Source organism: Caretta caretta, chromosome 10 (assembly GCF_965140235.1).
Source record: "Caretta caretta isolate rCarCar2 chromosome 10, rCarCar1.hap1, whole genome shotgun sequence".
NCBI lineage: Eukaryota > Metazoa > Chordata > Testudines > Cheloniidae > Caretta > Caretta caretta.
Window position 1 is genome coordinate 77,241,298 of NC_134215.1, and position 27,314 is coordinate 77,268,611.

At 43.3% G+C, this 27,314-nt stretch overlaps 1 protein-coding gene across 1 annotated transcript in view; it reads right to left on the bottom strand.

Moving 5' to 3' along the window:
• Nucleotides 1–27,314, bottom strand: part of CERS3 (ceramide synthase 3) — a 74,669-nt gene that overhangs the window by 25,339 nt on the left and 22,016 nt on the right. Inside the window, exons 5-13 of the mRNA XM_048866799.2 lie at nucleotides 17,879–18,094; nucleotides 16,020–16,137; nucleotides 14,336–14,454; nucleotides 8,725–8,782; nucleotides 7,645–7,695; nucleotides 7,059–7,151; nucleotides 5,711–5,839; nucleotides 4,331–4,437; nucleotides 3,181–3,337 (exon numbers count right to left, since the gene is read on the bottom strand). Coding sequence (XP_048722756.1) covers nucleotides 3,181–3,337; nucleotides 4,331–4,437; nucleotides 5,711–5,839; nucleotides 7,059–7,151; nucleotides 7,645–7,695; nucleotides 8,725–8,782; nucleotides 14,336–14,454; nucleotides 16,020–16,137; nucleotides 17,879–18,060 — 1,014 coding nt within the window. The 5' untranslated portion in view covers nucleotides 18,061–18,094. The remainder of the gene's footprint in view (nucleotides 1–3,180; nucleotides 3,338–4,330; nucleotides 4,438–5,710; nucleotides 5,840–7,058; nucleotides 7,152–7,644; nucleotides 7,696–8,724; nucleotides 8,783–14,335; nucleotides 14,455–16,019; nucleotides 16,138–17,878; nucleotides 18,095–27,314) is intronic.

Genomic DNA, 27,314 nt, shown 5'->3' on the forward strand with positions numbered 1-27,314 from the left:
TTACCATTCCAACCCAGAGGAAGGTTTTTTTCAGCAGCTAGGAGGCTAACCTGGGACTCAGAAGACCTGGTTTCAGTTCCCTGCTCTGCCACAGACTTCCTGTGTGACCTTGGGCAAGTCGCTTAGCTGCTCTGTCCCTTAGTTTGCCATTTGCAAAGTTAGGATAATAGCACGGCCCTAGCTCAGAGTGGTGTTGTGAGGATAACTCCATTAAAGATCATGAAGTGGCTCACATACTCCGGTAATGGGAGTCATAAGGACCTAAGAAAGGTAGGTAGATTCCTAGCTCCTGGAACAGAGCCTTGGAGCGGTTGACAGTGGAGCGGCTATAATTTTCCCTGGGGATCCAGCCCACACAGAACTGGTCAGGTCACAGGGGATGCAAAGGTGATTTAGAAACATTTTGTGCTTCAGGTATGCTGAGTCCCCACCAGAGGATCTGGCCTCATGCAGCTGATCATCTTCAACAGCTTCTTCCCAGTTCAAAAGTGACCTAGTTTTCCCATTCTAAGCAGATTGCTGTTGCTTTAAAACAATATCAAAAATGGCCTGTTTTCTGAACGAATTCCCTTCATTTTGGGCAGAGAAACTAAAACCTTTGCTAATGCAAGGGTGACGGTTTACTGGTACTCCACTAAAATAGCAACAGTTATTGGCACAGCATATGTGAATAATAAATGTGTCATGAAAAAAAAAAGTATTAGCCCCTTCTATATCCTTCACGATGCTGCCTTGCAAGCAGCATTCTTTTAAAAGTTGGCTTTGCATCTTTGGAGGCCCAAGCTGATTTCACAGCCAAGTTTGCCACTGCTGTGGAAAACAGGCTCCACATGCAAGCCAGCTGAAGTCATCTGGGCTGGAGAGGACTAGCGCTGCGGCTGCTGCCACTGTAAAAGTGCTGTTGGACACAGACTTTTCACAGGGCTGTGTAAAGAACAAAAAATCCACAGCGGGGCTGCCAGGTTGACACCTTTCTATCGCTCAAGATGGCTAATCCCGGGCAGTGGTTACTTACAATAAACCACGTCTGTCCCTCACAGAGACATAAGCAGTTAAGTAAATGGGGAGCTCTTTTATTCCGTAAAGAGTCTTACACCACCCTCGTCGCTGTAGTCCATGAGCACATTCCAGCAGTGCCCTGCCATGGCACTGGCCAACAGGGAAGCGGGAGCTGTGCCAAAAAGCTACCCAAAAAGCTACCGGGAGAGCAGATTTTAATAGCAAATTGAAAGCAAATTGCGCTTTGCACCCTCTTCCCCCTTTACTTCCACTCCCCTGTGGGAGGAACACACAACATTCAGTGCCGTACTGTGGGAGACTCACTTCCTGCGCCATGACCTCTCGTATTATATAAGCCAGAAATATATAGACTTTTCATTTGCACTCAGTATTCCGTTCCGGGCATCTGCATTTTCCTGATTTACAAGGAATTTGTTTTCTGCATCTTTCTTAATTAACATCTGTGCCTGAGCAAAGTTCTTGACTAGGTCTTTCCAGGGTGTAATTCGTGGCATATTTACACATTTCTATTCTAAGTAAAATAATAAAAAAAAATAGAATGGAATATTTCTATTCTCCTAAGATGTTCCAAAGCGTTAACTGTTTGAGATAACTGAGCTTGTTGGCCCTTTTAAAATTACATAATCTGAAGCCTCAGAAAAACTCACTAGTTTCGATAGAGAGTGGCACAGGTGTAATTAGCAGAATGTTAAACATTTCTTCTGAGATCCTTTTTTTAAATGCTGCTTTTGTCCCTACCTAGGCTACAGTGAAAAGATTGCACAGTTCCCTACAACAGCTACACCATTAGGCATTCAAATGGTAATGGCTCCTCACAAAATGGTCTCTCCTGCCAGTTTCACACAGGAACCCTCCATTCACAGTGGAGCTAGTTTATAGCCTTAAATGGTGCACTAGTCTTCTGTTGGTGTGCTGCTGACGGGATTTCACTTAGCGTGAACTCTGTAATGAAACTCAAAATAGAAGGAAACTTCCCAAGTGTTTCAATGCACTACACAATTCTAGTTAAAGCGAGCCTCAGTTTAGAATAAAATATCTCGGGGGGAGCAGGGAAAGGAGAGAATGACATTGCTACAAGAGAGTCCACTGTATTTTGTTTTAGAAATGTGCAATGCAACCAACTGCACCACAGCATTCAATCCTTATCTTGACACTCATTCTGTGGCTCTAGGCTGAAGTGCATTAACAGCAAAATATACTTTATCCATTTATATGTCTACATCTCATGGAACAATATTTAAAACTGCAAATGAACAGAGCCAGGGGAAAATAACTTAGGAAATGGCAAACTGTTTTATCTTCATAAGCAATTACACTCTAAGGGCTTTGACTGGTGTAAATTGGTGTAGCATTATGGGCTTCAATGGAGCTATACCAATTTACACCAGTTTAAGGTCTGGCAGTTAATACTGATCTGGATATAGAGGGCAGCCTTTACTAAGGATTGTCTCTAGTAAGTCATATTGTGTCTTAAATCAACCAGTTTAGCCATTTAATTTCCAGTAGACGTTTGTTCAACTTTTGGTCAAGCATACTTCCACTAGGCAAATTAGTCTTGTTGGTCTCTTGGGTATTGCAAAGACAAGTTTTACTGTCTCATGATATAAGGCAGTATCTGGGTTTTTTTCCTAATATCCAAGATTATAATGGGTAAGGATAGCAGATGCAGGGACTGGAGCTCAGAGTTAGACACTCATGTAGAACTTTGGTTGCAAGTTGTCTTATTTATCTTGATATGGCATTGAAAGATTTGATTCCTCTCCTTTCCTCTCATTCTTTAGAAGGTTGACCTGCTCATTTTCATAAGACAAGTAATAATTTCTTACACTAGGTTCCACTTTTTCAAAAAAGCTCTGCTTTGAGGCCAGATTTTCAAGAAGGCTCAGCTCCCATGTAAGCATCAAATAAGGGGCCAGATTTCCAAAAGGGCTCAGAGCATGAGGAACTGAGTCCATATAAAAATCTGGTCACAGGTGTCACCATCGGAGCTGCTGGATGCTGTGCAACTTTTGAAAAATCTTTCCCTTATTTTGGTGCCTCATTGAAAATCTGGTCCTAATGGGTGAAGGAAAAAGTAAGAATCTTTGTGTAAATCTATCAAAGATACAATTCAGCGTTTGAGGTTTCCCACATCTTTCAGCAGAAGCCTGAGTTACTTACCTTTAGGAACAGGAATTTATTCAAAATCTTGAGAACATAGTAGCCCCAGTAAAGATGGAGCCCTTGCAGAATTAGAAGCTGCCCATTGAAGATGAAATACGCTATGACGATTGTTGAGGAATAATAGGAAGGCAGATATAATGTGCCATGTAAAATCCTGAAAAGTAAAGGCAATTGTTACAAAACAAGGAACACAACATGCATGCCTGAGATATTTAGATTTTTTTAAATTTTAAACTGATTAGCTTCATCACCTTGCTATGTACTCAAAATATTTAAAACTGCAAAGTCTAAACATTCAATAATAAATCTTGGCTCTACTGAGATGTGCAGTATGCTATTAAAATGGTCTTCCGAAGCCAAGCATTTTGAGAGTTGCATATAAATGGTTTAAATATGGTTAAAAAATTCCATTATCGCCAAACAGGAAAGTGTATGTAGGATATGTACATTGCTATTCAAAAGATTTTCTTCATCATTTTCAATGCTAATTCCCCCCAGTCTCTAGGCCCAATCCTGAAATCCTTATTCCAGTGAAATGCTGAAGGAATTTAGGATTTGACTCTTTGTTAATTAATTCATGTGTTTATTTTTTCTTGAGCCTCATCTTCAATTTCATAGCTAGGCTGTTTCTTTTTGTTTTATACTCTTCAGTTGCTTCATTTACTGTTTCCAAACTCAGGAGTGAGGACATAAGACTCCATAAAGCAAAATGACTGGAGATCACTTGTGCAGTTAATTTAAAAAAAAAAAAAAAAAACCCACACCAATAAAAACCAGGAAGACAAAACATAGGGGCATTTTGGAAATGCAGAAAGTGACAGAGAATTAAGAAAGGGTTGGGCAATCAACATGCAGGCATATTATTAATATAACCAGCTGGTGTCCCTGAAAAATGCTACATAAAATCCATTGTAGTAAACTCAAGCTACGCTGCACATCTTAAGAATTTTAATGAGCCAAGATTAGGTACTATCCCCCTTGTATTTATCATTTAATGGTTGCTAATCTGACCTCTGAAAAATAACAACAGATCTTCTCCTGAAGCCACAACACATCCAGTTCCTTTTCCTTTTCATCCAAACCTTAACCAACCTCCTTCTGAAAAGAAAATGAAACAGGAATTGTGACTGAACCAAATGTTACTTACCAAAAAGGGAAAAGGATAATCCGTGTGATGAAGAACACGACAGAGAAGATGACGAAGAGAGTATTGCAGGTTTTTTCCCAACGAGCGTAATTAAACATTTTGGCTGACTGAAATTGAATAAAAACCAACCAAACATGTTCAGAGACATTTATTAGCCTCAGAAATAGCTCCTATTTAAGTTCCTATAATTAAGAATTTAGATTAAAGAGAATTCCCATCCACTTTGGCAAAAATAGCAACCATTTTAATGTTACTTGATAAAATAATAACAAAACATATTCCATGTTGATATTGTTCCTTTCATCTCAAAAGGAAAGGACTCTATGTGAAAGGCCTTACAACAACTCTCTGATTAGAACATTAAGTTAATTGCAAGACCTTCCATTCCCCAGGTTTGCAACAGATTTAAAGGGGCTGCAGTCACAGAGGAGAGGGGAGACTTAGGCCCTGCTACACACACAGGAATAGCTCTGATTCAGCCATCAGTGGCAAGCAATCAGCATAGCTGCACCAGAGCTGACCCCTTACATGTAGATAAGGGCATGTTGGTTTGTCTCCCTCAGTGCTTGATCCACAGAGGATATGAGTCTGTTCCAGCTTGGCTCTTTAATTCAAACTCTAGAGGCTCATGCTTTTAGTTCTGGAAGTCCCTGGTTCAGCCCCCAGTGTATTGGCCAAGCCTGCGTCTGTCACAATGAGGTTTTTACCGATTGAGTTAACTGAGAATTGTCTCATTCCTAAAGCCGCAGCAAACCCGTGTCTACACTTAGAGGGTCATCACCAGTGCAGCTACCCCAATTACTGGCCCCAACTGACCGAATCTGGGCTGTTTCCAAGTGTGGACAAAGGTTGATGGGCCATTCTCTGCTCTCAGTAACACTGGTGTAAATCTAGAGTAACTCCACTGACGTAAGCACCACTTTGTGCTGGCCCTGCTGCAGAGGGGCAAGTTTCATCTTGTGGAACTCAACAGGAGTGCCACACTCAGAGACTGTTAAGGATCAGGCCACAAATAAGAAGTTAAGCGAGTCTGGATAACGTTTCAGATGCTAATCCAGACCAAACCTCTTAAGATTTGCCCATCGCTACAAACTGCCCATAGGTTGGCCAATTTTGTCTAATTTTAACTGCAAAAGAAGATCAATCAAGGTGCACAGCTGAAATTCTAGCCCTAATTTCACACTACAGGACTTCTCTTCCTGTCTGTTTTCAACTGCCCAAAGTTATTCAATGACAAGAGGTCAGACTTGGTGATCGAATGGTCCCCTTGGCCTTACAAATCTATAAAAACATTTCTTAATGGGGACGGAAGGGGGAAAGAGGGGAAAAAACCTGCCACTGAACAAAACCTGAGCGATAAAAATTGAATGTGAGGTTTACCTCAAGCCAGAAGTCTGCAGTGTCATGTACAATCATCACTAAGGTCCCAATACGAACGTAATTGCTGCACCAAGAACAGGCCATCAAAACAATGGCTGCCAAATGGTGAACGACATGGGCCATAAAGTCCTACGAATAAAATAAAAACCAAAAATTTAAAGAAAACAATATTACTTTCTAAAACGGACATTTAACAAATGTAGTGACACAGCAGGCACTGGTGGGATATCAAACTGGAGGTTGCAACGGAAGCAGAGAGGGCGTGCAATGCACCGGCTTTGTATGCACAAGCTCTAGAGTGATGCTGTCCTCTCGTCAGTAGTTCTCAGCCTTTTGGGGCTCAGGATCCATTTGTAAATGTTTATAAGCCTGGGGTGGAGGCCCAGTGGGTTTAGTCAGATCCTGCCCACTGGAGGGGTTGGGTCCTGCCTCGCAGTCATCCCACAGTGGCATCTCCTGCAGCTCCTGTGCTGTGGGGCTGGCTGGGCGCGGCTCTCCAATCTGGGCATCGCAACCCCTGGAGTTGCAGCATCACTCAGGTTTGGCCCTGCTGTCCTGATTGGACCAAATTTGTGTGAGTGGAGTTATGACCTGGCTCATGGGGTTACAGTGTCTCTCACTCAAATTTGGTCTACCTGGACTCCTGTTGTCATGATGTCTGGGCTAAACCTGATTGGTGTTGGGACCCCAGAGGCTGCAGTGTCTGGAGCGGGGCTGGCTCGGCTCGCCTCCCTGCGGGACAGGAGCTGCTGTGTGACTCTTTGAAACTTTCTGGCAACCCAATTTTGGGTTCCGACCCATGGGTTGAGAAACCCTGCTCTACTGGCTCACCCCATGGAGAGGCTATATGACCTGCTACTGTTACCAGGTATGGGAATTTTCCTTCAGCTCAGGTGGTAAAAGCCTGTGGTTTGGGAGTGGAAGGATCAAGCTTTTAGTCCCAACCTCCCCATTTGTTGGATTTGATAGAACTGTGATGTTGTTTTATTGCCGGGGCAAGGGATACCTTTTAGTACACCCACAATTATTACAGGGGTCAGATACTCCTGGTCCTTCTCCCTGCCTCATACCCACACACAGAAAATATTACAGAGGTGAGGTTTACTCCTGGCTACACAGACCGATTACTTTGGGGTAAGATATCACTCATCCCTTCCCCCACCACTTGTTGTTGAGGGGGCAAGGGATGGCTGGGGTCATCCTGGCCATATCATATTCATCAAATAGCTACTGACTCGAAGGTTCAAGCAGTGATTATTTCAGAACCTGCCACAGTGTTTTCTTAACAGAAGAGTAACACTCATAAGAGAATCAAAGACTTTGCTTGCAAATAATTGTAAATACTTGCCTTCCTTTTGATATCAGTACCAAGGGTAAACAACAGAGACCAATAGAAACTAATCTCCGCCATGTAATACCAATATTGGGATGATAGCAAGGACTGTAAGGAAGAAAATATTCATTTTTTCACTAGTCATTTCAATGCATTGCAACAAATGAGTACAAAATACCATGGACTTATTTACCCTTCTTTTGCTCTTCTACTTAATCTGAGTTTGAAAACTGAAATAATGTTCTGAGGTTTATTAAGGAGCAAAACATTCTGAGAGCCAAATCTTTCAGGCTTTGTTCAGGCAAAACTCCCAGTTTCTTCAGCTCCTCCAGATTCTAGCATGCCTTCTCTGTCAGTGACCTGCTCTATATGCAGAGTGCACCTGCATTTATTTGCAAACCAGTGAAAATAAATCAAGTCCATCATTATTATTTACAAATTAAAATTTTAACATATTCACATATCTGATAACTGAAACTGAAGTAGTTTATTTATATTAAAAGCCCATGCATCTATCTAAACTGTGAAAGGGCTATTTCCTCCACTGGGGAAAACCACAAAAATACTGTGTTGACCAATGCAACAATTCTGAAGAGCTCACCTGGAATGGATAGCCAACCCACACTTGCCATATATCATAAAACCAAGGTTTCTGGGGAAGACAGAACCATGCAAAGAATGAGCAGTTAGTCAATCTTAGCTCAGAAGCATTTAAAAAGTGACTCTAGGATGAAGCAGGATTATCAATTATATTCTCATACTACATTTTCTTTATCAACTGTACCCTAACGCAATCACGTGTCCCAGGTTTAATAGGCCAGTCCCCGTTCTTCATATGACGTCCCAAATGTCTTGGGAGATTTTGGGGGCACCTGAAATGTTTCACCTTTCCATTTTATAAAAGAAATCCTATGTCTTGAATGATAAGTACAGTTTGTTCAACAGCATTGCTACAGCTATTAGAATTTGTATGGTCTTTATCAGGCACAAACTTTCCAGCAGAACAAGCACTCAGCAAGATGAACAGTGCTTGGAGTGAAGAAAAATGCCAAATGAGCACCTAAACTATCAAAGCTGTTCTTTTGCTCAAAATGAATGTTAATGACATCTGTTCAGTGTTTTATGATAAACTCATTCAGAACATTAGCTTACAGGGAAAAATCTTCTACTCCAACAACAAGAACACACATATTGATGTTGGGTATTGACAACAGCAACCCCAGTGAATGTTTAAAAAAAAAAAGTGTTCTTTTGTTTTTTGTCTGAATGTGACTCTAAAAAATTTAGAACAAAAGTCTCCTGGTATTTGATTTTGAAAATATGGCCACGTTACATGAAATCTGTGAGGCACATTGTAAAACCATCACCCACCCATCTATTAAATAACACAACACTGCCTGACAATAATGATTTCTGCAATTCTTCCTTAAAATGCTGGTTAGACGTAAAATTACATTTTATTGAGAAAGAAAAATAGTAAGTTTAAATGTAAATAAAATCTGGGTGAAAAGAGTAGGCTGTAATTTAGATTATAATACTTTATAAAACAGCATTATGGTTTGAATCCAAAGCCCACTGAAGTCAACTGGAAATCTTCCACTGACTGCAAAGGTCTTGGGAATATGCCCTTATTTTGTTAAAAGTGTGATAAAAATTGAAAATCTCCCCCAAATTAACTTACATCATATAGAAATATAAATCCAGCAATGGATGAAGTGAGATAAAATGAAAATCGCCAGCTGCAAAACAAAAACAAAAAAAGGAAAATCAGAACCATTATTGCTCCTTCATAGACATTATGCAGAAGTGGAATTGTGGCAGCCAGTCAGCGTGGCAGGAGACTGCACAATTACTGAGACATACAATGTACAGCTTTATCCTCTCCCTGGCTGTGTCCACCAATCACCATATGATTATCTCTCAATCACCATGATGCAATTATTTCTCTTTTGGATTGGCTAAGAGTTATTATTAACCAGGTGTAGGGATTTACATAACCACATTATGGCTAAGGAATGTGCACATTTCTCTGTTATGATTGTCTAAAGTAACCCCTCTCTTCTGATGGCCTTTACAGAATGTCTTTCACACATATTGATATTGAAAAATATTGATACAATGAACATCCATAGCAAATGGCAATTCGATTTCAAGTGACATATATGTATGTATGTTATAGGTGAGGCTGGTAGCACCATCTTATGTTAAGTTTGCCCGACACTTCCCATTGCATAGTCTCTCTCTCTATTACTGTCAGATAGTCACATTTGAATAAGAACTTTTTCCTGTCATGGGGCGACTGGCCCCTTTAAGGGGAATCAGGGCCCAGTCTTCCTGGAGCTGCCTTCTGAACACCCAACTAAGGGGTAACTGACTGCCCCGGGTAGCTACTTAAAGGTTAGTTAGTAAACGAACATCTGGACCTAGTATAAAGGTTATTTCGGGTTAGTGATGGTAGGTACTCTCATGGAGAAGGTGCTCCTAGAGAGAAGTCTCCCACAGAGGAAATGTTTGTTCCCAGGGACAGGAAGCCGGTCAGGGGAGCTCACTGGGGAAAGGACCTACAAGGTACGCTCCCAGAGAGAGGAGATCGTTAAGGGAGAGCTACAATTAGCAGGCCACCAGAAAGGCCTGGTCCCAGTAAAGGGACCTCTAAACAGTGGCAGGAAGGCCAGCCTGTCAGGAACCACAGGCTGTTCCTGAGAAAAGCAATGGTTGGCAGGTCTCCATAGACCTCTGGCTCTGGGGAAAGATTCTTCTCAGGTAGTGGCAAGAGACCAGACTTCAGGAAAGGAACCCGAGTCAAGAGAACCCGGCTGGTAAAGGACCTGGACAGAGGCAAGCAATGGACTCAGGTGTGACAAAAAGTAAGACTGACTCTGTCTCCCAGCTAAAACACTGGGGATAAAAGTTTTACTTACACTTTGTGTTGGCCTTTTCTGTTAATAAATGAGACCCTCCAAAGGGGGCAGTCTTTAGTACCTGAAGGTCTGACTAGACTTCTTTATACTCCAGGTGAGGGGAAATCAAGGTAAAGGTCAGCCAGGGCACCATTTCTGGGGTGTATTAGGCTATAGATATTCAGGCCTGTCTGTAAAGGCCTATACTCTAAGAATTTAGGTGTATTCTTATCACTTGGCTAATTATAGAGGTATAAAAGAAAGAATCAAAATCACTGTCTGCTGGTGTAAGGGCCTTCTCTTACTGTGACAGTCTGAGGCCCTGTTCTTAGGCTAAGGCCTTTGGCTAAGCAGCAGAGGCAGCCATAAGCTGGGAAGCGAACGGTCACATCCTCACATTCCAAACTAGTCACATTGAAATAAGGCGCTATTGGGCTGTTAGGCACGATCAGGACAGGATTGTATTCCTATCACCTCCAGAGAAAGGGAAGTGCCTAGAAAATGTAAAAGGAAACTTAGTTTGATAGCATCCTGTCTGGCAAGAACTCACTTATCAATAGCTGGGATGTGAAATCCTCACTTCTGTATTGTCTTGTCATTATAGTTCCCACTTTGCTATTGTTTGTCTGTATAATCTCTGTCTGGTTCTGTGATTGTTCCTGTCTGCTGTATAATTAATTTTGCTGGGTGTAAACTAATTAAGGTGGTGGGATATAATTGGTTACATAATCATGTTACAATATGTTAGGATTGGTTAGTTAAATTTCAGGAAAATGATTGGTTAAGGTATAGCTAAGCAGAACTCAAGTTTTACTATATAATCTGTAGTCAATGAGGAAGTGGGTGGGGGTGGGGGTGGGGGTGGGTGGGAGGGTGAGGGAAATGGGAGCAGGGAATGGGGGTAAGAAAATTGGAATCATGTTTTGCTAAAGGGGGAAATGGGAACAGGGAATGGGAGTAAGGAAGTTGGAATCATGTTTGGCTAAGGGTAGGAATGGGAACAGGGACACAGGTGTAAGGCTCTGTGGTGTCAGAGCTGGGAAGGAGGATACTAAGGAAGGAAACTGGAATCATGCTTGCTGGAAGTTCACCCCAATAAACATCGAATTGTTTGCACCTTTGGACTTTGGGTATTGTTGCTCTCTGTTCATGCGAGAAGGACCAGGGAAGTAAGTGGGTGAGGGAATAAGCCCCCTAACAGGGTGGCCTGCCCTATAACACCTTCACAATCCTATTTCTCCTAAGGGCCCAAGAACCACCTTTTGCAAGGTGGTGAGCACCATTAACTACTACTAAAAATCTACGGGGCACTGAGGGCACCACTTGCCAACTTGTTTTAGTTCGGAATCAAACAACCTTCTATTGGTCTCATAACAGAAAAGGTAGAAAACAGCAAAGCTGTAGCAGACTGAGCAAGTTTATATCTCATTGCCTGATCTTGGTTGACCCTTGGGCCAGGGTAGCTAGCATTTCGCTGAGCCTGATATTTGGGTTTGGGCGGCAGCCATGTGGCACTTGGTGTTTGTTAAACAGCTTTTATCCAAACCAGGCAAAACATGAACTGAAATCTCCAAACAAAGCTTACAAGTGAACTGAAACCATATTGTTCCTTACAGATCTCGTAAAGAGATGTTGTAAATTCTAGCCAGCCCAGCACTGTAGTAATAGCTCAGGAGTCTGAGTAGGAGGTAACGGTCCTGAATTTGGGAAGGGCGAAGGATTGGGTGGGGGGAGAGGGGGGCATTCCATGCCTATTTCTTAAGATGATGGAAATGCAATACATTACGCTAATTTCCTTTTCTGCAGGGATTGGTCTGACTCAACCCCCAGCTTATCTCAAAGCAACTATTGCTGGCCAAGGAGGGCTCCAACCAACATGAAAATGTTGCTTGATTTCACGTGTCAAGAGTGGGAGTAGAGACAGACATGAGACCCAAATCTGGTGAGAACGTTTTCTTAATTAACAGTGTTTCATAATGCTGTTAAGAAACAGAGCTGCAGAATGACCAAGCAGATTTGACATGCTGCAGAAGATGAGACAAGATAGAGCCCTGATAAGGAAGCTGCCTACACTAGAACTAATCCATAGACTGATACAGAGAAGATGACTTTATATTCATGTAAATTAGCACCTGAGACAAGATGAGAGAGCTGTAACCTAGGAGAGCATGTATGAAGAAAGGCAGCCACACCTTGTCTTGCACTGCCCTGCCTCAAAGCCAGTGTCACAGGTGGAGCCAATGAGCGGATCAACATCTTAGCCAGCATATGCCGTTTGCAGGGGTTCATGCAGTTCCCCCCCACCCCCCAGTTTTCAGCCCATTGCAGGCCTGATGATGTAAGGTGCTGATACCGAATTCTGTGAAGCAAGTGCTTAACTTTAAGTATGTGAATAGTCCTGTTGAATTCAACGGGCCTATTCCTGTGCTTAAAGTTAAGCATGTGTTTAAATGCTTTCCTGGATCAAGGCCAGAGCGTTCAGCATCTTGCGGGATTGACCTCTTAGACTCTAATCCTGCAAAGATTTATGCATGTGAGCAGTCCCATTGACTTCCGTGGGAAAGCCCATGTGTAAGTCTTTGCAGGACTGGGGCCTCAGTTTACACTCAACTGTGTTTTGCTGTGAATTTGTAATTTGAACATATCCCAGAACCCAAAGCAAAACTCACTCACAGGTTCTAATGAAAGACAATGGGATTTATACTCCTATATCACTTAGACTTATCTATACTAGTAAAGTTTTGCCAGCATAATTATTCATTTTGCCAAAATTGTTATTTCAGTAAAAGCCCTGATATGGATGCAGTTATATAGACATAAAGGTGCCCAACAAAGGCACAGATTATTTTGGTTCCCCCAAACCAGTAGAAACTATACTGCTATGAGCACTTTACACTAGTATATGTGCATCCACACTAGGAGTTTTGGTCACTTTAATTATGCTAGTAAAAGTGTAGACAAGACCTTAGCTGCTTTTGAAAATCTCTCTTAAATACTTTGTCTGTCTTGGCATTATGTGCACACAGGTTTTGTTGTTGATGAACATTTTTGTCATTCAAAATGATTTATTAATGTCTGATTTATGTGAACATATTTCAGTTTATGTTCACAAGCTGTTCTCCATGAGTAACCAGTATTCATGCTGTGTCACTTAAGTCACATGCTGCTGTTTCTGCTCCCTGATAGGACCCCAAAACCCCAAAATGGCTTTCAAGATAGCAGCACAAATACATATTTGAACAAGGACTAACAAGACATTCTCTTTCAGCCCACACTTTTTGCAAACAAAAGTTTGTTCCTATTCTCTGCAAGATTCCATTGACAGCAAGTGCTGTAGCTGCATCTTATGAACAAATATCAAGCACAATGAAGAATAAAAGAGAAGACTTCAGTGAGATGCCAGGACAAATTCTAAGCTGCTTCAAGAAAGAAGAGTAACTGCTGAAGTAAAATATCAGCTCATCAAACTGGAGACAGATGAACAGAGGACACCCATTTGCTTGCAAACCTAAAGAAACCCTGATAAGAAAGAGAAAACTTCATTTTTTTTAATTATTATTTTTTCGTGTTCTGGTACATACTATTTGCTAAACATTTCAGTAAAGATTCAATAATAAAAATATTATATATTAAGTGAACTGATATTAAATGGCACTGAATGCATGTGAAAATACATGCATATACATATTAAATAGCACATTGGTAAGATTTATCTAAGTGAGAGGAGTCCAGAATTTAGTGTTGTCACAACCATACAAGTTTTCATCCCATCCACTGTGAAACATAGGACCTACAGAATTGGGAATTTTTTTACAAAAATAAATCACTACTGAAATGTAACAAAGATGCAATATTCTACCATATCATTATTTTTAAGATTCAAAAGTCTCCCTAAATCCTGCCTGGAAACCCACTCCATTTAGTGGAACATGGGAGGCAGGATTTGGACTTTACATAGCACTCATTATAATGTTAATCCTTATGATGGTTCTTTCATTAACTGCCATGACAGCAAAAATAATTGGGCTATTCCAAACAATGTGGGCTAGCGAATCCCTGGCACCAGGCAAATGAAAAGGACCATGGTGATTTTATCTGCTCTACCAATTTCCTGCAGTGGGGTCTTGGCTAAGTCCCTTCACTTTCCTATGCCTCAGTGTCCCCATCTGTAAAATGGGAATGTTAAAAGGGATCCCAAAAGCTACAAAGTTGTCAAAAGTGACTTGCGATTAGAGGGGCTCTGCTTGTCATACCTTTGAGGCCAAAAAGCTCTACACAGCTACAGTAAGGGAGCCCACTTAAGGGGAACTCAAGTTGGGCACCTAAAATTAGTAGCCACTTTTGAAATATGCAGGCTCACAATAATCAAAACAGGTAGTTTTCTCTTCCTACCAAGCTTCCTGGAATTTCCGAAGCATCGTTGGGAGCTCAAGGTTTCGCCGTCTCCTAAACCACTTTTCCACCAAATGAACTGTCCAGTTACACTTTTTGGCCAGGCCTTGCATCTCAGACTGTAAAAGGAAAGAAGCGTGTCAGTGGCAAAAAGTAACATCTACATCAGGTATCAGCTCCACCGACTTTGTATTTTAAAGAACAATGTCCTGAAATAGGCAGGTCAGTCAATTTTTTAAAACACAAACCATTAATGTGATCTATTTACAGTTTGCCTGATAGCTTTTGGATCTAATTCCTGAACATTCATCATTGACATGTTATCTGTCAGCTATTCTCTGTAAAAAAGGACACTGATTCGCCCCTCGCCATGGACATATTGTGCAGTTTTATGATGCAAGCTCCTTAGGTCTCATGCATGTAAATGAAGCAGATGTGAGATTTACAGGCCTAGAAGAAGAACAATTGTCTTTCTGTTTGCCTCAGAGGATTCAGGAAGTTAACATTTGTTTTTCATCACTGCAGCATTTACTGCTATGAATGAGAAATTTGAGCGGGGAGGATTTGGTACAATGCCATGTAACTTACTCATTGACACTCTGGAAGCCACAAAGTGGCTTTAGCAAATGACAACTGGTTATTATATTGTATAAAGTGAGGGAGGATGGTCTTGTGGTTTAGTCACAGGCCTGGGAATCAAAGGAGATCTGGATTCTATTCCCAGCTGCAAAAAGTTGCTGTATGACACTCTCTCTCTGCCTCAGTTTCCACATCTGTTGCACGGAGATAAAATAATTAAAACTTGGCACTTATCTTCAAAGATTAATCCTCATGACATTCCTATACTGGTAGATGGGTAATTATCACCTTTGTTGTACAGAGGGGGAAGTGAAGAAGAGAAGAAGTCTAGCTACTTGCCCAAGGTAGAGGCGTTTGCATGTGCAATTTAGGTCTGATGCCATTAGCATGCCCCTCTTTGGCCATACCAGGCTAAAGAGAAAATAAGCCAGTGGTAGAGCCAGGAACAGAACCTTGAAGATCCAGTTCAGTTTGTGGTTCTAGCCCTTACGCCTTTCTCTTAGGTATGGGAAGTATATATCCACTGGCCATGTTAAGAAGGTGAGTGTTTTCAGACAATATCCATGCTGCGGTACGTCCCTCCCACGAACAGACCGATTCATTTTCTGCGTTTGCAAAATGCTGGAGTCTTATTTTAATTGCTCTTGTTTTGGTTTCAAAACCAACCACACACGATCAGAGGTATTTTTATCCCACATGCAGCCTATGACTAAACACAGAAGAGTCAATCAGATGGCTTCCAGCCTATTGTTTCAATTTTATTCCTTTAAAGTATAGCATAATATTGTTTTTAACCGACAGCTGTCCATTGCTGCTTTCTCCAAGTGGAGTTAGAGATGGATTATTGATTTTCACCAGAAGTAACATTAACAATCTGACCTAGAACAACATGCCAAGAAATTACACCATTACATTTTGTTTTATATTTTGGATGCTGTATACCCTGCCAGCAGGTACTAAAACAAATCCAAGTGAATTACATCATGAGCCGATCAGCTGGAATCCATCCCTTGGATGCATGATGTCACTGTGGATAGCTGATTGAAACATTAAGAGTTGGGATTTTCCATCCCCCAAAGCACCTTAAAAGAATTAGAATCCTTACTTGGGATGGATGTTTTGTGCATTTTCGGAAATAATTCTCTAAAATAGCATTTGGCTGCGGCTTCACTCGTGTTACATTCTTTATACCTAAAGCTTTTGCTAGAGGTATGGCAATATATCTGAAAAAGACACAACAGAAAAGATCTCTCAAAATGCACAATGGTTAATGGCATTCAGCTGGCCCTCGAGGATGCTAAGGAATTAAATCTGAAACCTGGTTCATCTGTCATAGGAGATGTAGAACATTCATGAGCATCTTCAGCAGAGCCGCCTTAAGAAAAAACAATGGTATCCATACAGTAGAAGCCTGGTTCAGCAGAAAACAGCACCTTACCGCTTGCACAACTGCTCGATGGATGTTTTTTTAATAAATATGGTCCTGAAATGCTGTACATTGCAAAGAAAAGTTCTTTGCTCTTCCACCCCTACATTTTTCAGAGGCAGGCTGGGCTGCTAGAGGGGGGATGTTATGCAATAGGCAAGGCAGCCTAAATAGAAAGGGGAGCTCTCCTCACACGAGTCTGAGGAGGAGGGCGAGCGGTTGGGGAGTACTGCTTACCCAGGTCAGAGGGAGGATGGGGAGCTATTCCTTTCCAAGGCTGTCTCAGCACCTTCCAGTCAATAAGGCACCTTGCTTATTAGGAGGGTCACCATCAGCGAACTGACGTTCTCTGTGAGGTGTCTGGTTTGACTGACAAATGGCACAGCATCTCCCACAGCAATGGAGGGCAGAAGCAGCTGTTTTCTGCTCCACCTCCCACAGCTGCAGAATGTGCTGCCGGCATGGCTGACAGAGTTAGGTAGGTCTCTTTGGAATAAGCCCTCTCACCCCTGCTGGTGTCCTGCTTAAAGTGAGTTCTTATTATCAGAACAGTGGTCAGCGCCTTCCACGTTCAAAAGCAGATACACTGCTGGCCAGCTGGATGGCTAATTGAGCAGATGAGCAGTTTCAAAACGGCAATGAAGCAAGGCACGATTGGGCAAGCCTTTGCTTGGGAGAATAAGACTCTGAATTGTTATAAACATATAATTCAAACGATTTTTGATCTTGAACACAAGTGATTTTATCTGGTTTTGTCTTAAGTTTGTCCAATTTACGACTTTCCAAATAGCCCCACTCTACCCTGAAATAGTTATAAAAACCATACTGATAGCATTTTTTTTAAACAAAAAGAACAAAGTAAAAAAAAAAGGGGGGGGGGACTGCAAAGCTTCACATGCTCATGCCTCAACCTCACGGGGTCAACCGTAATCTGTCCTGTAAGATCACAACTGCAGCAACAGTTCAAAGTTCAGTGTCAGATTTAAAAAACAAAGTCACCTTTGCTATAACTGCATGAAATGCTCCTGCAGAACTTTGCACCAGAACTTTCCCACCAGAACATGAAGGTTTGCTACATTTTGCACACATGGGATATCTCAATCCTACACACCTGATCTGAAGGCTCAGGGAGAGGAAGGAGGAATTGGACCAGTGTGAGGTAAGTAAAGGGCACCAGAATATTTTATGGGTTGGTTTCATCTAGGGGGGAGGATATTATGGTCTCTTCTCAAACTCCAGCCTCTAAATATACCTTCAGGAGCAATCACTTTCCACTTTTGTAAACTGAGCTTCAGGATTCAAACTGTGAAACTGCAGGTGGTGGAGAGTCACATGACCTTAATAATGGCAAAATTCCTATAAACTTCTGCTACCTTTATCACCTGCTATGTTACCTGTATTATACCTTTCTAGTGTCACCTTTGGCTAAACCCTTCTTTCTGAAAGAATTCACATACAGAACTAAACACATTTTAGTTTGCTAATATGCTTGGAGCTAAGGGGAGGAAACAAAGTAAAATTACATAAAAGTTTCTTACCTTTCTATCAAGAATCGGACCATCAGCATCACAAAAGCGTATGGTATTGTGGCATATAATTGATATGGCTTTGGAAAGACAATGCCATCATGGTCTTCAAGATCTGCCCATGTGCAATTGGCAGGTATCCACAAGTTCTCCCACCAGAACCAGCTGTTGAGTGTCTTTAATACATATGCCATGCTAAGCAGGTAGAAGAAGAATTCCAAATTTGTCCTGACATTGAAGAGAAACCACATGTGTATCAATAGCAAATAATATGTTGAGAATTATTGTTCAGAGTATGTGGTTAGGATTAATAAAAAAATAATGGCAAATGGAAAATTAAGGTGTAAATTGGTGTCCGTGTCTTCAATAACTCTACACTGACTTATACCAACTGAGAAACTGATTGGTTGTCTACATGAAACAGCTGCAGGAGCAATTTCTTGTTTAAGGTAAGCGAGGGGTTAACTTCTGTCTAGCATCTCTCTCCTCCTGCACAGATGCTCAGATGTTTGGAAAACAGAGATAGCAGAAAGCATTTGGGGAAGCTGGGCTCCATTTTCAGGATTACAGAACTAGAATGATGCCTTAGGCTGGGGCATTTTCTGTTTCCTTTTTCACTTATGTTATCTTATTTTGAATTAGTAGTCAAGTGTTGTCCCTTTGGGAAGAGACCTTGCTGACTGCAATTGTTTCTCTGTGCTGGCTCATTTCAATTCACAATAGCTTAGTTAATAATCAATCAGATCTACCGAACCCACATTTATAGTCTAGTGTATAAATACGCAAGATAGACTTGCACAACACTTGTGTAGAGTGCTGTTTGTCTAAATTAAGTGCAAGATAAAAAAGCAGAAGGGAACCCAATTCTGTATTGATGAGGATGCTAATGTTTGGTTGTCAAGTCACTCCTGCTTAGTAGGCTGGTTGCAAAAGACTCCTGGGTCCTGATTCTGCAAACACAGCTGTCCATAGTGCCGAACACCATATTTACAGAGAGCAGCCCCATAAAATAGAGCTGTGCAGAAACCGGCTATTTTGTTTTGTAGGAAATTCTGCAATGTGGTAATTTGCCTTAGTTCCAAATGGGAAGGAAATGACTGCCCCCCCCAATCAGAATTTCCCACTAAATTAAAAGTTTGTGAAAATTTTGCTTTGGGTTAATTGAAACGTTTTGTTTTGATAAAATACAGGGTGTTTTCCCTGATATTATGAATAATACCATAAAATAAAAATAAAAGTGGTTTTGAACTAAAAAAGTCAAAACAAAACGTTTGAATAAGGTCAAAACGCGTCATTTCTACACAAAATTTCACCAGAATCGACACAATACAGCAAATGTATCAATTTAATTTAATTGAATCAGCATTTTCAGATGGAAAAGTGCTCTGTTGGGAAAATTTCGACCAACTCTAAAGTGTGGTACTTCCTCCCCATTGGGATGGTTCACAGTCTTCAGTTTTTTGCAGGATTGAATGCTAAGAGTTTATGCCATTATTTGCATGCTGAAGATTGCATGTATGAACTCATGTCTCCTCAGACATGCCCATTCTCCCTTTATACCCAACCCATTTTTACTCTGTAAAACCGTGCGTAAAGGATGGTTCAGTGCAAAGGATACCACCTAGCTCTTAAATTTGCACTCACATGCAGCTTCTACCTGCACTGGCTTTGACACGCAGCCTAGCACATCCACGCAAACTTTCCAGATTCAGACCTTGGTCCATTTCTGAGATGCATTTTTACTCAACTGAAAAAAGTCAGTTTATTGTGCATCCATTTTTAGATGCTTTCTTAAAAGAGAGCGATCTCTTCTAGAGCAGTGGTTCCCAAACTGGGGTTCGTGAAATGTTACAGGGGGTTCTCAGGAAAAAATTCCTGAATGTTGGACAGAACTGTCCCTAGGAACCCCGGGCAGCATGGGGCCAGCAGCCCAGAGCCCCTGGACTTCCAAGAGCTAAGCAGATCAAAGCAAGCATATCTATCACACTGGGGAGATTTAAACTTCAAGACTCCTTGTAAGAAATGGAAAGGGAGGTGGATATTTTTTGCTTTTTTAAAATTAAATAGGCAGCTAGCATTGTTTTTAAAATTATTATGAAGAAGAAGTTTAAGCTTTGTTGTAATGTGTGTTGTTTGCCTGGACTGCTCAAGATCTGAATGCTTGTGTAGAAAGAACTCTGAGTTGGATTCTTAAATCCCTGCATACTGTTTCACATCTGATACTCCTTGATGAAACCTAGGAGCCTTGTCATATAACAGGCTTATTCAAAGTGATACCAGCTATGAAAGTGAGATCTTGGAAGAGTGTTGCTGTTTTCATAATGTAATAAAAATACTGTCATGATAAACAATAATTAATAATAAATAGTGTGTAATAAGTATATCATAAAAACAAATTTGATATTTCCAAGATCACTGCTTTTACAATTTATACTCAGGTAAAGGAGAAAATCCCTGGAAATATTCATTTTTAGGATGGGGTTCACAAGACTTGACATTTTAGTGAAAGGGGTTCACAGGTTGTTAAAGTTTGGGAACCACTGTTCTAGAGCTTGCCAGCAGACCTGTGAAACAACTTGTGTGTCACAGGACTGTGTCATCTGGAGCTGTGGTAATCCAGATACTTTTCATGAAGTTACTGGCCCTACACAGTAGTCAGTATTGAAACATTAATAACTCATCCATTTAATATTTTTAAATACCAAAAGGGGATTATAAAAATCTACTGCCTGGATTGTGTTGGTATATATTTATATGTATCAATTAAAGGAGGGGAGGGGTAATCACGGTTGTTCCAGGGCAGAGAACTTGTACGCTGAATTTTGGCCTACAGCAAATTTTTATTGCTGAATTATAAACTCCTAGAAGTAGGGATTTATAACGGGACTGTTAACAGGCTCTTAACTACAGCTAGCAGGCACCATGAGAACGAAGCAGATGTTTAAAACCTGATATTTTAGTTCAGACGTAAAGGCTTAAAGACTAGGATGAGAGACTCCATTATACAGTCGTTTTCCCGAATGGTTTTTTTGTTGTTGTTTTGTTTTGTTAAGCAGACTAAATTGCAAACTGTCAAAAGCTGTAACAGTTTACGATGCGCAATAAAAGAGACCAGTATGATGCAACAGTGGAAAGAGCAGCAAAGCTCCCCCGATGGTCTGATGTAGCGTGGGTTTTATACACCCTACGTACTGAGGACAGAGTATATCTTTATACTGGATTCTTGGGATTTTAAAATCGCATCCTGCCAGTACTACTGCTATTGTAGCATTTAATACCTTTACTGTTTTAGGCCCAGATGCAGCAAATCATTCCTTTTCAGCGAAGCATTTAAGCACATGCTTAAGTGCTTTGCTGAATTAGGGCCTTAGGGTCTGAGCCACAACCCACTGAAGTGAATGGAAATCTTTCCATTCACTTCACTGGGCTTTGGATCAGGCCCTTAAGTTTAAATTGTACACACGTACGGATAGCAAACATGAGCGGCAGAGTACAATGCAGAGGGCTTCTGCAGCACTGGGAAGGCGAAGGTCCCAACCAGGCTGTGCAGGAGCAGAATAGAGCCCCTGAAGTTTCTACGACAGGCATGAAGGCTTCTGCTGTAGCCCTCACAGCTCCTGTCTCCCGGCTTCACAGCAAAGGCTGGTGGATCCACACAGCAGGAGATTCACGGGCCCTGCTTCTTCTCCTCCTCAACAAACCCAAACCCATGGGAGCACGCAGAATGCCTCTATGAATGGGATTCTGGGGCATACCCCTGTGGCACAGTTCTCCATTTCTGCACCACAATTCAAACAAAATGCAGACCCTCCCATTCTGCTCGGAAGCGCCTCATGATGCCAAACAAAATATGCATGCAACTTTTCCTATGCTAGACGAGGGAGGTACTCTGAGATTCCTCTTTTCTCCCCCAGCAGGCAGTGGTGAGCTGGAGCTGGTTCGCACCAGTTCGCTGGAACTGGTTGTTAAATTTAGAAGCCCTTTTAGAACCGGTTGTCCCGGACAACCAGTTCTAAAAGGGCTTCTAAATTTAACAACCGGCCAAAAGTGATGCCTTAAGCGCCGACTCCGTGGGTGCTCCGGGGCTGGAGCACCCATGGGGAATTTGGTGGGTGCAGAGCCCCCACCGGCAGCTCCCCACCCCGTGCCCGGCCCCAGCTCACCTCCGCTCTGCCTCCTCCCCTGAACGCGCCGCCCCGCTCTGCTTCTCCGCCCCCCTGAGAAGCAGGCAGCAGCATCGCGCTCAGGCCCAGGGAGGCGGAGCAGAGGTGAGCTAGGGCGGTGGGGGGGGCGCGAGGAGGGCTGCCCGCGCAGCAGCAGGTAACCCGGGGGGAGTGGAGGGGGTGCAAGGGAACTGCTCTCTGCCCCAGCTCGCCTCCGCGGGCCTGAGCGCAAAGCCGCCGCTCGCTTCTCAGCCCCTCCCTCCCCCCCGGGCTTCCCGCGCCAACAGCCGATTCGTGGGAAGCCAGGGGGGGCGGACAAGCAGAGCGGAGCGGCGCGTTCAGGGGAGGGGGCAGAGCGGAGGTGAGCTGGGGCTGGGTGTGGGGCGGGGAGCTGCCGGTGGGGGCTCTGCACCCACCAAATTTTCCCTCTGGGTGCTCCAGCCCCGGAGCACCCATGGAGTCGGCGCCTAAGGCGCCACTTTTGATATGATCAGTGGGGGGAGCGGCCGCTCCTCCTACTTCCCCCCAGCTACGCTTCCCCGCCCCTAGGAGCCAGAGGGACCTGCCAGATGTTTCCTGGGAGCTGTCCCAGGTAAGCACCGCTGGGACTCCCCACCTCACCCCCCGGCAGGTCCCTCTAGCTCTTGGGGCGGGGTGGGCACCCACTACGGTGGCCCATGAGACCCTCCTGCCCGGTTCTGGGGGCAGTCAGGGGACAGGGAAGGGGGGTGGATGGGGCAGGGGTCCCGGGGCGGCATCAAGGAACGTGGGGGGTTGGATGGGGCAAGAATCCCGGGGGGCGGGGGTGGGCCATGACCCCCTCGTGAGGAGAGGAGGGAACCGGTTGTTAAGATTTTGGCAGCTCATCACTGCCCACAGGACCCTTCCACCAGGCAAGTAATGCTAGACGCAAGTCCATTAGGAACATATTAATATTACTCTGTGCTTTGGTGGCGTGGGGCAGGGTAGACACTTGAGAATGACAGAACAGTCTCTTCCACCAGGAAGCTGCTCAAGGCACTACCTTGGCCTGAGAGTCAGGAGTCGGTCTCTGATCTCAGCTCAGCACAACACAATGGTCCATCTGGAGTACTGGACTGTCTAGTAGTTTTATCCCTTAAATTTACCATTTGATTGGTTTTTGGTATCCTAATAAAAACAGCCTGCAACCACTGCCTGCTCCGTGTTTGTTTCTGTTATGCCAGGCACCATTTCCTAAATCCAGTGGAATTTTGAAAACTCCTCCCTCTAAGTCCACATAAGAACTGGGTCAGACCAAAGGTTCATCTCACCCAGTATCCTGTCTTCTGACAGCGGCCAATGCCAGGTGTCCCAGAGGAAATGAACAGAACAGGTAATCATCAAGCAATCTATCCCATTGCCCCCTTGACACTTTATTTTTCCTTTCATCAAGCTTATGAATACATACAATTCACCTCAGCTACCCCCAGTTATCCTCATCCATCTTTGCTCACCAACTCTCTCTCTCTCTCTCCCCAAGCACTTCCACGGATGCACAACAGCTGCTCCCAGGAAACCTCCATTATAACCTTATGTTTTAATACTAGAGCCCAATTTATTTTTTAAGCCTGGTCCCTGTACCCTGCCTAGCCTGCTCTTTCTGTGTGTGCCCCATGTTGCAGCACAGTCCATACCCTGTGCCTTGTTCACCACCCATCACCAGTAATGGTGATCCTCCATCTACTTCAAGTCAGTATTTTGACTGCTTTTGTTGTTGCCAGTCACTTTGGGTGATTTTTGCCCAGTAAAGACTGAACGGTGGCTGTGAAGGCTGTGAGATGCTGTGGGGGAAAGCGCACACCCTGCACCTTGGCCAGGCCCTTTGCCTCTGGGATTCTTTGGAGGCAGGGTGGGGTACACGCAGCATTTCTCGTTACACTTGTTAGGAAGGTGTCACTGCACTTGTTCCCCTTTCGCTTCCCTGCAGCCACAAGCTGGCAGAGGGCCATGGTCCCATCCAGACATGCCCCATTCGTTGCCCGTAGCAGTGCTAGGCGCACTTGCTTCTTCCCCCGCTTGTACTTCCCAGTTCTGGGTGTTCCAGGTGGGGATGGTGGGAGAGGCTTGCTGGGGCCTCTCTTACACCTGAGCATTCCAATGGGGAATTTCTCCACTGCAATCCTAGCAACACAAATACATACCCAGGGTTCCCAGCGTGCTCTTACAGCTCATGCTGCCACAGCCTCACTGCTGTCGTTAGCCATGCTGGTACAGGAAAGCTAGTGCAGGCCTACCCAAGATGCAATCCCACCTCGGACTGCAGTGTTTGACATACCCCAAGCCTGAACCGACAGTCCAGGTCAGGTTTAAGGCACATTTCCCAGCTACGGCTCTGGCAGCTTGCCCTGTTAATGCTTATGCTGTATGCATTCTCTAAACAGATAGAGGACTTCACTCCCCACGGCTGCAAATCTGGCACTTTCCACGAGCACCAATTTCAAACACACGCTTTAAACGTTAGAAATTGATATGTTTCAACCCTAAATATAGTAGAGCAAATACTTGGCAGTTGCCAAATGCCAGCATTTCAGAGAGGTTGGCAAACCCTGCTCCAGCGCCACAAAGCCCAGCTGATCTAGTCAGTGCACTCTCCCATGCCTGCTATTTTCTGGCTGCGATTGTGTTTTGGTTAAGCGGCTTTCACGACAACCTGTTTCAGGCTGCCATCCAACCTGCAGCTCTAACATAAATGTGCTACAGAACGGCAATTTTTAGAGCCAGATTCTGGTCGCAGGTCACACAAGTGTAAACCTGGACATATCCCACTGACTTTTGTTCAAGTTAATTACAGCGGCATAAATCTAGGGTAATTGCACTGGCTACAATGAAGTTTATCTGGATTTACACCAGAGGAATGAAGATCAGAATCTAATTCATGGATGCCAAGGACAGTCAACGTTTTTTGTTTGCATAAAACTCACATAGTTTTTTCCCCTGACAGTAGTCCCAAACCTGCTCCCCTTGCAGCTAAGTGCAAGATGACTTGATTTGGGGCCGTCTCTTGCATGAATCTTGAAAGCTTGTCCAGTGGTAGTCTCCTGCTTGCTCAAAGAGCTACGTTCAACATTCTTTTCTTCTAGTTCCAAACAGAGCCGACCAAGCAGATTGTGTGTTTAGTTTGGAATTAAGTTCAGTTGAATGCACCATGCTCTACTAAACCACTGTGAAAAGACCTCCACTGCCCTGAAATTCAATCCTACTTCCCAGTCACAGGAATAAGAACTTTGCCATTGACTTCAGGGCCCTTGCAGAGCATGATCTCCCAATGAAACATACTTTGCAAAGCTGGAAAGTTCTCTTGAATCTTAGAAATTAGACACATTCTATTAGGGAAGCAAATCCACCTCTGCTAATGAAAGACCATCATCTCTGGCCTCTCCGGTCAAGTTATAATGACCTGCTGCAAATACAGGAAAATCAGGACTGATCAGTTGAAGAATTTCAGACTGGCTCTACTGAATCCTTACTGTAATTTAAGCATGAAGAACACACGCAGCCAGAGAATACCAAAGTGATGCTCATTTTAAAGATCTATTTCTTAGCCTTCTTAAGATGTTCTGTTAAAACATTTTCACCTTGTACTTTTAATAGATTTGGCAAAGGAGGCCGGGTTTTGATTTGCCTTAACCTAATCGGTTGGGTTTCCCCAACCAAAGCCGGGCACTGTTTGGAACCAGGGTCCATTGCATCTGGGCGACCAAACTCTGTGGAAAGTACAGATGAACAGCTAGGATTTTGTCCTCTTTCCAGAAAAACCTGAATGGCTTTACAAAAATCTCAGTTGAGCTACTCTTTTGCAAAGCAAAAACCAGACTCAGGGATAGGTGATATTTTATCCAATCCAAAGTTTGGGGGAAGGGTAAGTAAGAGTGCCTTTCCTTCACTCTTAACATCGTGAGAAGGCATACAGAATGCAGGGGTTGCATAAGTAGGGGCAAGAAGCCATGGCTTCTCTAAGGGTCTTGCTAGACTACCTACGGGGCAGGGACAGAGACAGAACAGATCCTGCAGACTACAGAATGATCAAAGAACTAGGAAGGTTAAATTATGTGACAAGACTGGAAAAGCTGGTACAGAGACTTAGTGGAGAGCAGATATGACTGAAGTTTCCCAGATGCTAAGAGAGATAGTGAAGCTACTCCAAGCTATTAATCATCAATGCAAAATAGGAAAAGGGCTGGGGGGCTAAGACTAAACAGGACACAGATTCACCAACCACAGCCTTTGCTTCTTCAGACCAGGCAACAAATGCTACAAAGGTCCTGCTTGTTGGGTTGAGCAGCAGACTTTGTGGTCTGCTCCCACCAGGCAGCATACATCCGTCACAGTAAAGGATCCCAGGGTCTATTGTTGATTGCCTTTATGATTCCTGAACACAACTACTTAGCAGGGGAAAAGAGAAAAATGTTTTGCCCAAAATCAAGTTCATGAGATTATACAACCTCCTACTATGTAAAATAGGTACCTTTAAAAAACCAAAAGCTCAACAAAGACAGGCATTTAGAAATTATTCAGGATTATTAATGCGGTGTGTCCCGATCCTAATCAGCTGACAGGATAGTATGCATGCAATAGAAAGTTCTGACACAATCAGTCTCACACTATCAAGTCTTTCAAATGCACAGTGGTACATGGGAACTTGAAAGGAATGAATACTGCACCATGCCTGGTGTTCATCGTGAGGAGAATACGAGCACCCGCCAAAACAACCACAAACCTGGAGGACACAAATCCAGAGTTGTTATTGTTTAAGTGCGAGGCAATATCTTAAGCACTGAAAGCCCAGAAGGGTCAGGGCCTGCTTCAATGCTCACCGAAGTTAATGGAAGCACTGCCTGGGGTCAGGTCCATATACCCTAGTGGACGACAGGCAAATCTAAAATAAAAACAAATTCCCTTCCACTCTGCACCATTGCCTTTTCGTTCTCACCACGGCTTCCAGATGCTGTCCATGTTCTTTCTTTACTTTACCCTTCCCCTGTCCTGTTCCACTCCCCCCCACCGCACTCCACTCTGCTCCCACGAGTCCTGCTGCCTTCTTTCCTCCTATCGCTGCAGCCATAGCACCTCTCTTGATTGCCTCAGCTCACCCATGCTTGTCTCCATCCCCTCCTCTGGCAGCACACGTTCCACACAAGCACTCCTCCTATGCCCCCTCCCTTCCTTACCTTCAGCCACCCGCGGGGGCTCTCTCCCTGCTAATCTTCTTCCCATCCCTCTGCTCTCTGGTTTCTAATCTTCTTCTCATCCCTCCCACTCCATAC